The sequence below is a fragment of the Rhyacophila brunnea genome, unplaced genomic scaffold, assembly GCF_057557595.1.
Source record: "Rhyacophila brunnea isolate RB1 unplaced genomic scaffold, BYU_Rbru_1.0 scaffold_5, whole genome shotgun sequence".
NCBI lineage: Eukaryota > Metazoa > Arthropoda > Insecta > Trichoptera > Rhyacophilidae > Rhyacophila > Rhyacophila brunnea.
The window spans coordinates 208331-222996 of record NW_028233170.1 but is presented as its reverse complement, the minus strand read 5'-3'; the positions used below and the strand labels follow the sequence as shown (position 1 = coordinate 222996).

At 36.1% G+C, this 14666-nt stretch overlaps 1 protein-coding gene across 1 annotated transcript; it reads right to left on the bottom strand.

Moving 5' to 3' along the window:
• Positions 1 to 9801: 9801 nt before the first annotated feature.
• CSN8 (COP9 signalosome subunit 8) lies at positions 9802 to 14663 on the bottom strand. Its single transcript, XM_085955284.1, has 4 exons — positions 14498 to 14663; positions 14305 to 14375; positions 12652 to 12833; positions 9802 to 10455 (listed from the first exon to the last, which is right to left on the bottom strand). Exons 1-4 carry the CDS (start codon positions 14552 to 14554, stop codon positions 10208 to 10210), a joined length of 558 nt encoding a protein of 185 aa, XP_085811410.1. The 5' UTR covers positions 14555 to 14663; the 3' UTR covers positions 9802 to 10207.
• Between the last annotated feature and the right edge of the window lie 3 nt (positions 14664 to 14666).

Sequence of the window (14666 nt, the reverse complement as noted above, 5' to 3'; positions counted from 1 at the left end):
GGTGGCAATACTGAATATTATTATGACCAGTGACGTCCCGTGGGGGTAAGCAGATTGAGCGTCGCTTGGGGGCGGCAGTTACCCAAAGGGCGGCAAATCGAGGAGAATCACTAGGTATATATGTAGAAATAGCTACATAGACTTAGTAATAACGGAAATATCTTTCTATTAAAAAAATCAGCTCACTGGTTGGAAACAAAATGTATTAATTAGGTACTATAAAAGTTTTAAAAGGATTTTCTTATCGGATTCGCGATGTCTAGTTTACTTCAGTTGTCCTTGAACGTCACGTTCTTGGTGAACAGCAATGACACGTGCATACCTAATTTAAAATGTATCCAAATATGTTTGCAAGTCACTCACGAGTTTTGAAAATTGGAAGTGTATTTTTAAATGTAGGTACCTATCTGAAACCATAGACTCGCAATATTGTCTATTGAAGCAGAGATGGAATTTAAATTAGATTTAGTGGTAGGTATATAATATATTGTTAGTAATGTATCCACACAACACATTTCTTAGATATTGGAGCCATGAAAGGATGATATAAAGTACTGCATAAAAAATGTGGCGGCATTTTGGCACTGCCTAGGGGCGGCATTCTGTCTAGGGACGTCACTGATTATGACTAACTTCACTTCAATTATTTTGAGTTTTTCTATAATCTACGATTATGAGATGTCAAAACAGAATAAGAATAAATGACAGAAAATGCAAATGATTTAGACAATAATATGTAATGATCTCTGTATAATATTATCATTTATACCAATCACCGTATGACACTATTGGTGTTTCCAGTGTATTTGAGAGTTGTGCCTTGTTTATTACAGTTATCTTACAATAATTAACTAGGTAGGTAGGTACCATAATATTTTGAAGAACGCAGAATGCTTCCAATTGTATATTTTAATGCCAGATATATTATGACTGTCTAACATCAATACTTTGAAAACCCTAAGTGGGTTTTTAATGGATATCAAAATATACAAATTTTATCGAAAGTACAATGTTCGAGTGCTTTGGTTATTTCTTGACATTATTAATCAATTAAACTATTATGTGGGGGTCATGGGTTATATACATATTGCCTCTATTGGGTATGAGTTTTCCCAGCCAACGCTATCTCAGTACAAATTCGAATGTCGCTCGGCGCTCCCTTCGACCCTTCCGGTGGTGCGCACCACAGTTTGGCAGTCATAGTTCTGTTGAGTCGGTCTAGAAGTGTTGCGATGGGCGTGCCTTTCATGAGGTGTGGTGCCCCGGCGCAGGCGGAGTGTGGGGGCCGCCGCCTCCCGATTGGCCACTCACCTACTTCTCCAAGAGACACATTTCGCCAGCTACCAGTGGCGTAACTACAATCCGCATCTGATTTTACGAAGGTCTGTCATTATTATATCTATTCAATTTAATTCATTTTGTTTTAAATAAAAATAAGTTTTTCCTATTGGGACCACACCTATATCAGAAAATATTATGAAGATGTTGCACTAATAATTTATCATTAAATCAAGAGGTAGGTACGTATGACGTATGTATAATGGTTACATGTAAATTGTACGTATTACATTTCACCATAGCACAGTTCGCCGTGAGCTTTCTTATCGGAAAGAGATGACCGTATACTATACGGTCAACTCCATAGCACTGAGATAAAAAAAAATACTCGTTGTTCGTGGAGCATTGTAGACAATAATGCTCCAATTTTATTAGATCCTAGCCAAACAAATAATCCAGTATATCGGCTATTTTCAAAATTTGTTTGCCGCTGGCTTCCTGTAAACCAACTGTGTTTTATTTAGACATGAATTTTATCTCAGTAGGTACCTACAATACGACCCAACGAGGTTGGACGGTCTTTAATATAGATACGACCATATAATATTTCCGATACAACATTTCACGGTGAAGTATGATACGAAGGGGAAAAGGGGAATCAGAGAAAATGTGACGTCACAAAGTAAACAAAAAAAATAAAGGGGATTTAAGGATAAATATTCATAAAAAAACATTTCTTGTTTTTTAATGTTTAGGGGGGAGGGTGTCAAAAATATGACGATGAGGGGGGTTTCAAAAATAGCCAAGATCATGTAACGTCATAATATGTGGACGGCCCCTTATGAAGGATTTTCTTGGCGCATTGCATCTTGCACGTCAGTGTAGGACTGTAGGTGTAGACTCGGTAGACCCTGACCGAATTGTACCGGCAGTGACGTCCCTAGAAAAAATGCCGTCGCTGGGCAGCAACATAATGCCGCCCCAATTTTTATACAAAATTATTTATCATCCGTGCTGGTGTCGTTGCTCGTCACCAAAGGTGTCGAAGGACAACGGAAGTAAACTAGACATCGCGAACCCGACAAAAATTATAGTCCTGTTAAACCTTTTATGTAAATTAATACATTTTGTTTCCAACCAGTACCTAAGCTGATTTTTTTAAAGGAAAGATATTTTCATTATTAAGTAAGTACTCTTCATTATTAAGTAGCTATTTATATATATACCAAAAGATTCTCCCCGATGATTCTGCCGCCCTTCGGGTAACTGCCGCCCCCAAGTGACGCTCAATCTGTCTACCCCCACGGGACGTCACTGCGTACCGGTACCAGGTTCGATGTCAGTCTGACTTGAACACTAGTACGAGAAGATATTAACATCTATGTAGGGTTGGTAGATATAATGTAGATACGTAATGTCGTTGTTGCTCATTTTATGGCCGTATTTTTCATTTTCATATGATTACCTGGAGCCAGCGCTCGAAATGGAAAAGTTTACGAACCGGAGCGCTCGAAAATTTTCTGAGGATATTAACATGGTTATCAAATTTTATGGGTATTTTATAAACATAAATGTGTTAGATTTTTTGTTATATGGCATATCTAGCTCAGACGGTCAAAATATTTTAACCATGAGACGGAGCGATAACTTTACAGATTCCACGAACCGGAACGACGCTCCGGTGCGCTCCGGTCCATTTCGAGCCCTGCCTGGAGCTAGAGTGTAGACTAAAGTTAACATCACTAATGAGATTGTGGTAGGTACCTATATTTATTTAAGTAATTCAGATTACAGATTAATTGGATATCAAAAAATACCAATTAATAAACAGCAGCAGTTTTCTCTTTTCCTCGTTATCATCACTTCATTTTCTTTTAATTTATAAAATGTAGATATCTATAATATACCTACCTACCCATAGAGTATAGACTATAGAAGGTAGTTTATTATTTTTCCGCTATTGTCAAAAAGATACGTACTTAGAAGGTAGGTATGTGTCTAATTAAATTAATTATGCTTTTTTTCAAATGATCTACCTGCTCAAATTAAATATATGTAGGTACCTACGTAATTTAATTTTTACCATCTGCATTTAGTGAGAAAAGAGTTCGCCGTAATATTATATTGTGTATGTACCTATGCAGTAATCGTTGATTTCAATTCCGGCCCATATTAATTTCAATGACAATAATATCCAGTGGCGTAACAAGGGGCGGCTCAGATAGCGATAGCGGAGTTTCGATGAACGTGCAAAAATAAAAAGGGAACGGACAATCTGATCCAAAAATTACGAAATTAAATTTCTTAGGATTATGATGAAAAGCAATGTTTTATCGCAAAAATACATAAAAAATGTGTTTACGTAGATTGTAGATAGGTACCTACCTACTAGGTACTAAATAATACGTTGTCGATTATTTAGTCTTTTGACTGGTTAATTACATGTAGGTACCTACCTAATATTAAAAACTGACTCTTTCCTTCATAAATAAGTAGCTGTACCTATAAAGAGTTCTATGATTTTTATACTGACTAATAAAAAAATCGAGGATCTTAATTTTTTTCAGTTTTAGTTATTACATCCGTAATATTTTATTCTGACAATGGTAATCGGACGCAGATATCATCGAAATTAGTGTATATTATTATATGTATACCTAGCAGTGGCGAAGACTCCATTTTATATTGACATATTAAATAATATATTCAATATGCCCAACGACATCTATGGTATAATTGTCATAATAATTTTACGATTTTTCCCCCCTATTTCAATAACCACCATTCATTTATGCCGTATGCCCTTATGGCATGTATCGAAAGTTTAAAAAAATAAGCGACATCTCGTTTCGCTTCACATATTGTTTGGATTATGTTCGCGTGCATCGATTTTTTTTTATATGAAGTTTGTTTCTCATAATTTCAAGACGTCTGGCGCAGCCCATACAAATCGTTAAGCTATTTAAGGAGCACTTACATATTACGTAAATGGACATTTATATTAATAAGATAATTTAAAAAAAAATCTATAGGTCAAATCACATACCTATAGGTAAATATTGATTGTTGTTAAAAATATAAAATAATTTATCTCCTGAATGATCAGTTAGTTCATTCATAGACTAAGACAATTTATTCAGTCACTTATAATCTGAAATTGTACATAAGTCTGTGTTTTAAATATAGAAGAATTTTAAAATGTCTAGTTTTACGGGTTAAATTATAAATTGTTATGGAACAGATACACAACAACGGATTTTTTGAAAGGTGACAATATATTTGAGCATATCTTGCGTTTATAAATATACATTGCTTAATTTTATACCATCAGTGAGCTTTTGAAATGTCATCGATTTTTGTGTACCTATTCATCAGTAGTAATGTCGAATTATCTTCTTATTTCCCGTAAATATATATAACAAGTGTATTTTCTCCACAGCCTACCTCTTTCCTAAAGTACCTACAAGTTTTGTCAGTGACGTCCCTACACAAAGTGCGCTCCCTTTCATTTTTAGTTTAAAATTGTCTGTTGGCTACCTACTTATCTATGTTAATATTTATTTTCGGCAATCTTAAACAGACAAATACCTATACCAAATATCTTTAAATTGACTCTTCATCATTTACTGATAATTAGACTATTTCCACGAAACCTACTGTAATAGTTTGAGGTAGGTACGTACTGTGACCCTGACAGGTTTAGACGCACCCTTGTGAAAAATTTGCCTGTGCGATAAACCGCCATTAAAATATATATTACAATGAGTAGGCATTATAACACTTTTATTTTTTTTACGATTTTTTATTGGATATTATTTTCGTTTATTTTTTAAAACAATGATGTCGATACTTTCTAATGAAGCAATCGTATCGTCTGGTTCATGGAATTTTAAATTTATATTCCTACCTTCATTCACCGCCCCTATGTAACGCTAGACCTGCCTACCCTCACAGGACGTCACTGAATTTTGTATTACGTTAAAATGGTTTGGTTGGGGGATGTATTTTGAAAAAAAATCATCATATTTTTTTATTGATTTTTAAAGCGGTGGACGGGGGTGGGTGAAAATCTAACAGGTGCTTCTGACTTCCCCATCTACCCCGCTTACTTCTTACAGGTTCTCATTGCTTCAACAGCATAATAACACATTTTTCCGGTACATTCCCCATATCCAGACATTTTTCAATTTGAGTCTTTTGGGGTAGGTATGAATAATGTAACTGGAAAAGTGTGGTATTACACGGTTTAAGCTACAATAATCTATAAGTAGTCGGCAGGGTAAATGTGGAAATCAGTGACACCAGTGGGTCTATTCTATACTTATCGACCGCTAAAGTGATAAAGTGATAGATATCATCAAACTCAGGGTAGGTTTGTATCAAAGTATTGGTTGTAATACTTGTAATTGTTGCAATAAGTGCTAATACTTTGATACAAACCTACCCTAAGTTTGAAAATATTTATCACTTTATCGCTTTTGCGGTCGATAAGTACAGAATAGAGCCACAGGTAGATTTTGTTAACCCTGCCTTAAAAATCAATAGGAAAATATTATGGATAATTTTTCAAAATGGACCCCCCCAACTATTTTTCTGTGTGTGCACATGTCGAAATATAATATAAGTAGAGTTAACATATTATATGTGTTTAATTTAAAATGAAAGAATGTGAAAATAAATGAAAATTTACTAATCACACAGAGGATGGATAACGATTTTTTTTTTTTATATTTTTGCTATTTACGAGGGTGGGTCAATAAGTCCTTAGAAAAGCCGACAGGTGGCGCGACTAGTACTGTAAGCGGTTTGTTTTCATGCAGCGGCACTACCGATTCAGTATGCTGCGAAGTTTCAATCAGATTGGTCGGGTTGTTGTGTGTTTCTCGTACATTTAAAAAAAAAATTTGCTTGTGGAAAATGGAAAAATGGAAAATGGAGAAAATTGAGTTTAGAGCTGTTATTAAACATTTTAATATAAAATGGTTAACAGCAAAGGAAATAAAAAATGAGTTGGATTTAGTTCACGGCATATCTGCTCCTTCACTTGCAACTATTTATAACTGGTTAAATGAATTTAAACGTGGTCGTACATCAACAAAGGATGAACCACGCTCAGGACGTCCTGTAGAGGTGACTACACCAGAAATGATCAATAAAATCCACGATATGGTGTTAAGTGACCGAAGATTAAAGTTGAGTGAGATAATTGAGGTTACAGGGATCTCAAAAGGTAGCGTCATTTCTATTTTACATGACAAATTGGGCATGAAAAATATTTCTGCAAGATGGGTGCCGCGTTTGCTCACAGTCGACAATAAACGCAATAGGGTGGTGGCCTCTAAAGCCCTGTTGTCACTCATGCAACGCAATCCGGATGAATTTTTTCGTCGCTTTCTGATTGTAGATGAAACATGGATACACCACTATACTCCCGAGACGAAAGAACAGTCAAAGCAGTGGATTGCGAAGGCAAACCATGTCCAAAGAAGGCGAAAACCGTAAAATCAGCTGGTAAGGTTATGGCTACTGTATTTTGGGATGCACGTGAAATTATTTTCGTTGACTATTTGGAAAAAGGAAAAACAATAACAGGGGATTATTATGCATCTTTATTGGACCAGCTAAAAAACAAAATTGAAGAAAAACGGCCTCATTTAAACAGGAAAAAAATCCTCTTTCATCAGGACAATGCCCGTGTTCACACATGTTTACGATCAATGGCTAAAATTGAAGAATTGAAGTTCGAATTGGTCGACCACCCACCGTATTCGCCAGATTTAGCCCCCAGTGACTTTTTCCTTTTCCCAAACTTAAAAAAATGGCTAAGTGGACAACGTTTTTTTTCAAATGAAGAAGTCATCGATCGGTCAAATGCTTATTTTGAGGACCTTCCGAAAACTTATTTTTCTGACGGTTTAAAAAAAATTGAGAAACGTCTAACCAAGTGTATTGAGCTCCAAGGAGATTATGTTGAGAAATAAAAAAAAAATACAAAAATAAAAACTGTTTTAATGCTTTTTTCTAAGGAATTATTGACCCACCCTCGTACCATGTCATATTGTGTGCAATTATATACAGTACACTCTCAGTAATCCGCCGCTCGATTATCCGACAACTACTATAATCCGCTGTTATTTTTACTAGTTGAAAGCACAAAATCAAGCTCTTTAATTCGATTGTCAAATTCAGTAGTTCGCCGCGTACAAGTATACAATGCAGATGAGACAGGTTTATTTTGGAAACTTCTCCTTTGTAAAACATACGTTCATCGCGAAGAAAGTAATGTACCAGGGAGGAAAGTGCCCAAGGACCGCATCATAATTATGCCGTGCTCCAATGCAACCGGGACAAACAAACTGAAGCTTTTGGTCATAGGGAAAGCCAGGAATCCTAAGCCATTGAATACCTGCCTCACTGGACAACTGGTTGTGTCAAGTGATTTACTGTTTAATATTTAGTTAATCAACTTTATAAATATGTATAATTTAGTAAATACTTTTGATTATAAATAAAACCGTAATTTGCTAGTACAAATTTCTCAAAAAAACTATTTTTATTTATGAAACACCTGTTTTAATTTTGACCATAATTTTGTATGTATGCACTATAATCCGCCGCTTTCACTAATTGGACACTTGTCTGGTTTTTGGGGTAGCGGATTACTGAGAGGGTACTGTAATATGTTTTGAAGTGGTGATAGATATTTGTATAAGAACCAGCGATGTTTCTAGGCAAAGTGCCGTCGTCATGCAGACTTAGAATGCCGTTCCTATTCATTTTTAGTCACAAATTGTATGCAACATTATTAAACAGACAAATACAACAAAATTCACTGCACTCAAGCACTGTACAACCTTACACTCCCTGTCAACTGTTCTATCAATAAAATTATGTTCTCTGCAGACGCCAACTCTGATTTACTGGACTCATCTATGCTAGGCAAACTATAGCCCGCGGGCCGCATGAGGTCCACCAAGTACTTCAGTTGTGGGCCCGCGAGCTTTTATCGTATTTCTGAAAAAAAATTACTTTTTTCTACATTTTAATCTGCAAAATTTACATCACTCTTAATTCGGATAAGTTGGAACAACTTAAAGATTCTGCTCCAAAAAATGTTTTTATTTTTGGGTCAACATGTGACAAACATTTTTAATTATGAATATCAATAAAAACTCTTTACGATCAAGCATCACCAATTAACATTTAGCCGGCTCTCACATCTTAACCGTCTCGCCCGCAGAAGAAAATATTTGGGTAAATGTGCAGCAGAGGTGTCCATGAGATTTAACAACTTACTTTTTAGACCAAACCAAACCTAACCTACCCCAACCTAATATTAACTCATATAATCTTACTTTGTGATAATAGTGCATCAAAATGTATGAAAATTAAAAATTTTCAATTAACGATTATTGGATCGAAAAGCCGATGTGCTGACAGAAAAAGGTATTTATTATAATTGTCTACATGGAATAAACTGTTTCCGTAAAAAAAATAATTGAGAAAGCTCATGGCGACCTCTGCGGCACAATTAGCAGTATGTTTGAAAAAAGCATCTGGAGGCACATGCAACTATTTTCACTCGACATGCAGCGTAGGTATAATCCCGAAATGTCGCACTTCGTCAATCATTTTGGCTTGCCGAGTGACATCATTGTCCTTGCTATATGCACATATGAAAGTTGCATGTTGCGCTCAGTTTTGATTTATGACTATTATCCCAGTCCAGACGATTTTCAATGTGCGACTGGGCTTACAAGCAGTTTTAAGAATCTCAACAACAAAATTAACACCTGAAATTTAAAAAATGTTGAAAAAAGTTGAAGTTTCAGTAATCAATTAAGTGGCTATTAGGGATAAGCGACACATAAAGAAGTGGGGTAGGGCGCGCGCGCAATTTTCGCAAGTGGCACGGTGAATCATTGAAAACACAACATGATCAAAAACTGAAGAGAGCACTGGATGTGGCGGGCACAACGCCGTGTCCGCCTCGTAATTTAATGCACACAGGTGAGGGACGCACGTGTCCTTTTGCTTCTCAGCGCGACGATTTAATGAAAATACTACGTATTCAAATGCTTCAAAGCACATAGAATGTTACGAGGCGAAAGGGGTGCAAGGGTCTCTAATTTAGTTGCCTGTGGGAGTGTCGTCAACAAGTACACGCTTAAAATATCTTCAAAGTCTTTGCAAATTATTAATAATATTAAAATGATTATTATGAGATTATGTAATTATGTGCCGCCAAAGAAATAATAATTCAGATAGGTAATAAAATATTGCATTACTCCTCTATGAATAGCGAACGGTGAATACAAGCCGACAAAGGAAATTAAATAATACCGCTCCTTCCGCCATCTGCGCCTATGCTAACAAAAATATTATAGACAAAGAAGTGTTACGCGGGATGTGTGGTGTATGGCGAGAGTGCGCTGCTTAACGCACGAGTGCCCCATTCCACTTCCTTTGGTGGGATTTGTCGCTTAGAGAATCATTTATTTTTTTATGTTAAAATTCCTTTTTCATGATAATAATTAACAATGTATGTCTAAAAATAGTATTTTACTTGCTGCCTGCCATTCATTTAATATTCCTAATGCTCTAAATGCTCTTCATCCAAAAAGTTTGCCCAGGACTGATCTAGATGCAACTGGTCAACAGCTATAAAAAGAATCATATTTTGCTTGATTCATCAGACATTTGCGTTTCAGAAATGGGTCTTGAAAGTCTGCGGTTTTTGCATCTGTAGGTTTTATTAGTGGTCATCATTATATTATGCCTATTTATTTAAATTTGTCACTACACCAGTCAATCGTAACTTACTCCATTTATTTTAAATTATAATATAATAAACATACACAAATCCAATTTTTGAGTGTTACAATAAAATGTTTAATAAAAATTGAAACAATTATTTGGTGAAAAAAATTTAATTTTCTAAAAATGAGACAAATTCGGTTAGCTTATAGAGTTGATCTTCACTAGAGGTGAGGGGAGACGGCGGGGGCGGGGGCTTGGCGGGGGCGACCATGGAGGCGGCGTCCACAGGCCAGTTTTTGGTGCGGCATAGCTGGCGTGCCCGCTCCGCCGACAGACCTGTCATGGCCGCCATCGTCTCCACCGACAGCGAACTGTATGCCTGGGCGATCAGAGCAATCGCTCTCTCGCGCACCTTTTCTGTGAAAACAATGTAAAAATATGGAATGTACAATACATCTGAATATTTTTGCAGGCGGGTACACAGCACAATCATTTTCATGAATTCTTTTTTTTCATCGTAATACTAAGAATAATTTAACAAAGGTACAAGTTGTAGATGGGGCGGTATGTCTTTACTAAGCACCATCTTTATCAACATAATATAATAGATATGGAGCAGTTACGGCACTTGAAAGATTGTTTTTAAATTTTTTATAATATTTTGATAGTCATGATCGATGACTATTAATTTGTGAAAGTCGATGAGTTCATAATATAACATCTGGACACATTTATTACCCCACAAAACGACATCATCCAAAAGTTTGTAGAAGAATTACATTAGCAAACAAATCCTACTACGGTTTACAGAGACACTTCAGATCAAGACTCCTCTAAATGAAAACCAAAATAAAATTATACAAAACCCTCATCAGGCTCATATTGATCCATGGGTCAGAATGCTGGGTCCTAACAAAAAAAGATGAAAGGAAATTAGACATCTTGAAAAGGCAGAAACTAAGAAGGGTCTTCATAGCCGTATTCGAGGAAGGTTGCACATGACAAGGAAGGTGCAATCACAAACTGTACGCATTGTACAATGATCCCCACGTTGTCAGGTTATGCCCTAACGATGGAAAACATCCAACCGCCAAAGATGTTCCACTTCAACAGATCAGAAGGGAATAGTAGGGACGGAAGACCTGGACAGCGGTGGTTGGACTGTAGAAATAAACATAGTATCCCTGAGGCTAATGCAGTGGACGGAGCTTGCGGCGGACAGAGAGGAGTGGAGACGTTACCTGGAGGTGGCCAAGGCCCACATTAGGTTGTATGCCAATGATGATGACAATACTTTGATGTTTCCTACTGCTACAGTGTCGTTTGTTCCTCAAGTGTTCCTCGAAAGTGCCAGGTATATAAATAATCAACCAGTATATAATTATGTACACATTATTTCTATGAAAATAAAACATATTCCACCACTTGGAAAATAACTTGTAAATTGATACTAAAAATCTGTCATGCTGGACACTCCCACAGGCTTGGTGAACACAAGGTGGAGACTCGATCAATCGATTTCCGGCCATGGACCACAAGATAACAAACTGAGACAGCAAGACTCTATTACAGTAGTGAAACATTAACGCTTGAGAAAATCACATTCTCAGATGTAATGCAACCTCACTGGGAATCGAATCCAGAACTCCAGCTATGAGAAGCCGGTGCTTTACACATTGGACTATGAGAGTCCGCAGTGTACACACTCTTAAGTACACTATATAAATAAAAATAATCTGAATACTGGAAAAATATACAAAAGCAATACTGGTGAAGAAAAATACCTATTGGAGGTTTTTTGGTGCACATCTCCTTTTGAAAGGGAAAATAGAATGCGGCACTCGCTCAGAAGAGGGTCACACTTTGAAACAATAAGAAGGATAACACAGGGGGAATGGAAAGTAATTTTCGAAAGGTTGATTACCAAAGTGCTATTCGAAATGTGTGTCGTGGCGCTCTGGGGTGCTGCGATCAATACGTAAGGGCTACAAAGGGGTTGAAAAATTTAATAATTCCTGACAATGTGAATATTACACGCTGACACACGATCACAAAGATAGATCTCATTTTTTTGGTGCTTCCTCTGATTATATAAAATTGTTTTTGAAAAGCATCTCACCTTTGCGACTAGTATCTAAAATACATTTAGGAAGGTAATATTGATAAATACATATGGATTCAATATCTGAGATAGATGAGGGTAGCTGGAGTGACGTCTCATGCAGCAAGGAAGTAATCTGTCGCTTGGGGGTGGCAAATTATGGAAGGAATGCGAAAAATACAACTTTTCAGAGTTTATTATGCGGAGTCGACAGATTACAGTGCTAACAATCCGTGTATGTGTACATTATTAGAATTTAAAAAAATATTTGAGAGTATCCTTTTAAAATGGTGAAATACTGTAGAACGAGGTATCTAATGACTTTTCATAAAAATAATATGGGAAGAAAGTTGATATTGGCTGCTGCAAAATGAAAATTTTTGAAAACCACTGCGGTAACTAACTGTTGATATATTTGATAGCAGGTATTGAAAAATCAATGGAAATACATAGTATCAAACGTGAAGACGGTCGACTTCAAAGTTTTAGGGGCAATATAAAAGGAGGAAAACCTTCGATGGAGCGCATGATGTCCGCGACGGCTTCACTCCAAGCTGGCGCCGCCAGCGTTTGGTAAGTGGCCGCTAGATCTCTCTTCCACATTTTCTGAGCAACGGCCCAGATGGCTGCCAGTTCCGGATTCGAGGTCTCTACACTTTTCGGTATGCGCTTCCACAAATGTTTTGCGCTGCATCTGTAATTAATCATGCTCATCGGTTTCAGGAATAGTTGCTTTTAGGACAATAATTGAATTTTGTAAGTTAAGTCCATTTTAGTCAGTAGACGAAGATAATGATATCACTTCAATTTTAATGTGAGAGAACATTTCGATTGAATCAGGAACCACACTCAGAGCGAAAGGAATACTATTGTTAGCTTAACTATGTAGGTACATGTTAAATATACCAAATTACTAATAGAACAATCATATTTCACTAATAATACAACAACTATTTCTGATCCAATTTTACAAATAATAATACAAAGATAATTACATCATCTGCTAATTATCTTGAATCAATCTAATCAGTATTTCCCAAGCTGTAATCCGCAGAATACTGATGATATGAAAAAGCACTCCACAAGAAAACATACATATTTACATAATTTTTCATCTTTTATCCCTAAATATAATAATTTGATCTTAGGTAAATGTGCCGCAGATGCCGTCATGAAATTGTATTACTTTATTTTTAGACCAAACCAAACCTAACCTAACCTACCCCAACCTAATATTACCTAATATAATCTTAGTTTGTGATAATGATGCATCAAAATGTATGAAAATTTCGAATTTTAAATTGGATCGAAAAGCCTATGCGCCGACAGAAAAAGGTATCTACTATAAATGTTTACACAGAATAAACTGTTTTCGTAAAAAAAAAAATTATATAAGCTCGTGACAGCATCTGCGGCACAATTACCTGATCTTATATCACTGTTTGGGAAATACTTATTTAAACCAAACTATTTTTGACAAGTACCTACTTATAAAGGCTGCAACAATAAGAATATCACCTAAAATTAAGGTAATATACAAGGTATTAGACTATTAAGCCGCGTTGACACGGTCCAAGTACGATCCAAGTAGACTTGGATAGGAATAATTAGTATGAAGATGTCTCATCCAAGTGACAGCTTCATACTATTTATTCCTATCCAAGTGACAGCTCCATACTATTTATTCCTATCCAAGTTAACTTGGATGAGTAGGACGCAGTCCAAGTAGCTTGGATAGGAATAATTAGTATGAAGATGTCACATACGAGTGCCATCCAAGTTAACTTGGATAGGAATACATAGTATGAAGCTGTCACTTGGATGAGACATCCTCATACTAATTATTCCTATCCAAGTCTACTTGGATCGTACTTGGACAGTGTCAACGCGGCTTTAGGTCAATAAATCAAACGTAGTTTAAATCTGCGAAAATATATAGGTAGGTAACCTATGAACATGATTTGACGTTGTTTTGTACCTACACCATACACATGGCACATGACACAACTATGAAAAAACAGTGATAATGGTACCTATCCGAAGAATGTTTACTGACTCTAGTTTTAGTAGGTGTTGTCTAGGTTTTATATAAATGCATTCACATAATCATGTTTCATAGAATATTATTTAAAAAAACCGTTAACCAACAAAGAAGAAATACTCACAGGTCATTCTGATAAAGGTATATAGCCAATAATTGCGAATAAAGCTGAGCTGAAGCAACACCTTTCACTGCCTAGAAGAAAAAAAAATGTATAGGTATTTTAAGTAGGAATCATTAGTTGCGATGCAAATGTTTTTGGTGTTTACTAACATCCTTTGTATTACATTTAAGAGCGTAATGAAAAGTATGCACACCTCCAGTTCCTGTTTTTCCAAGTCAGCGGCAAGCTTGATGATATTTTCGGTAATCATATTGTAGGTCTAATTTTATAAAATATTATAATTAGTATTCAAAATTAAGGACGAGAAGAACAAATCTTTCCCCTCACGTCTTTCGTTTGCATATATATGTCATGTCTATGGT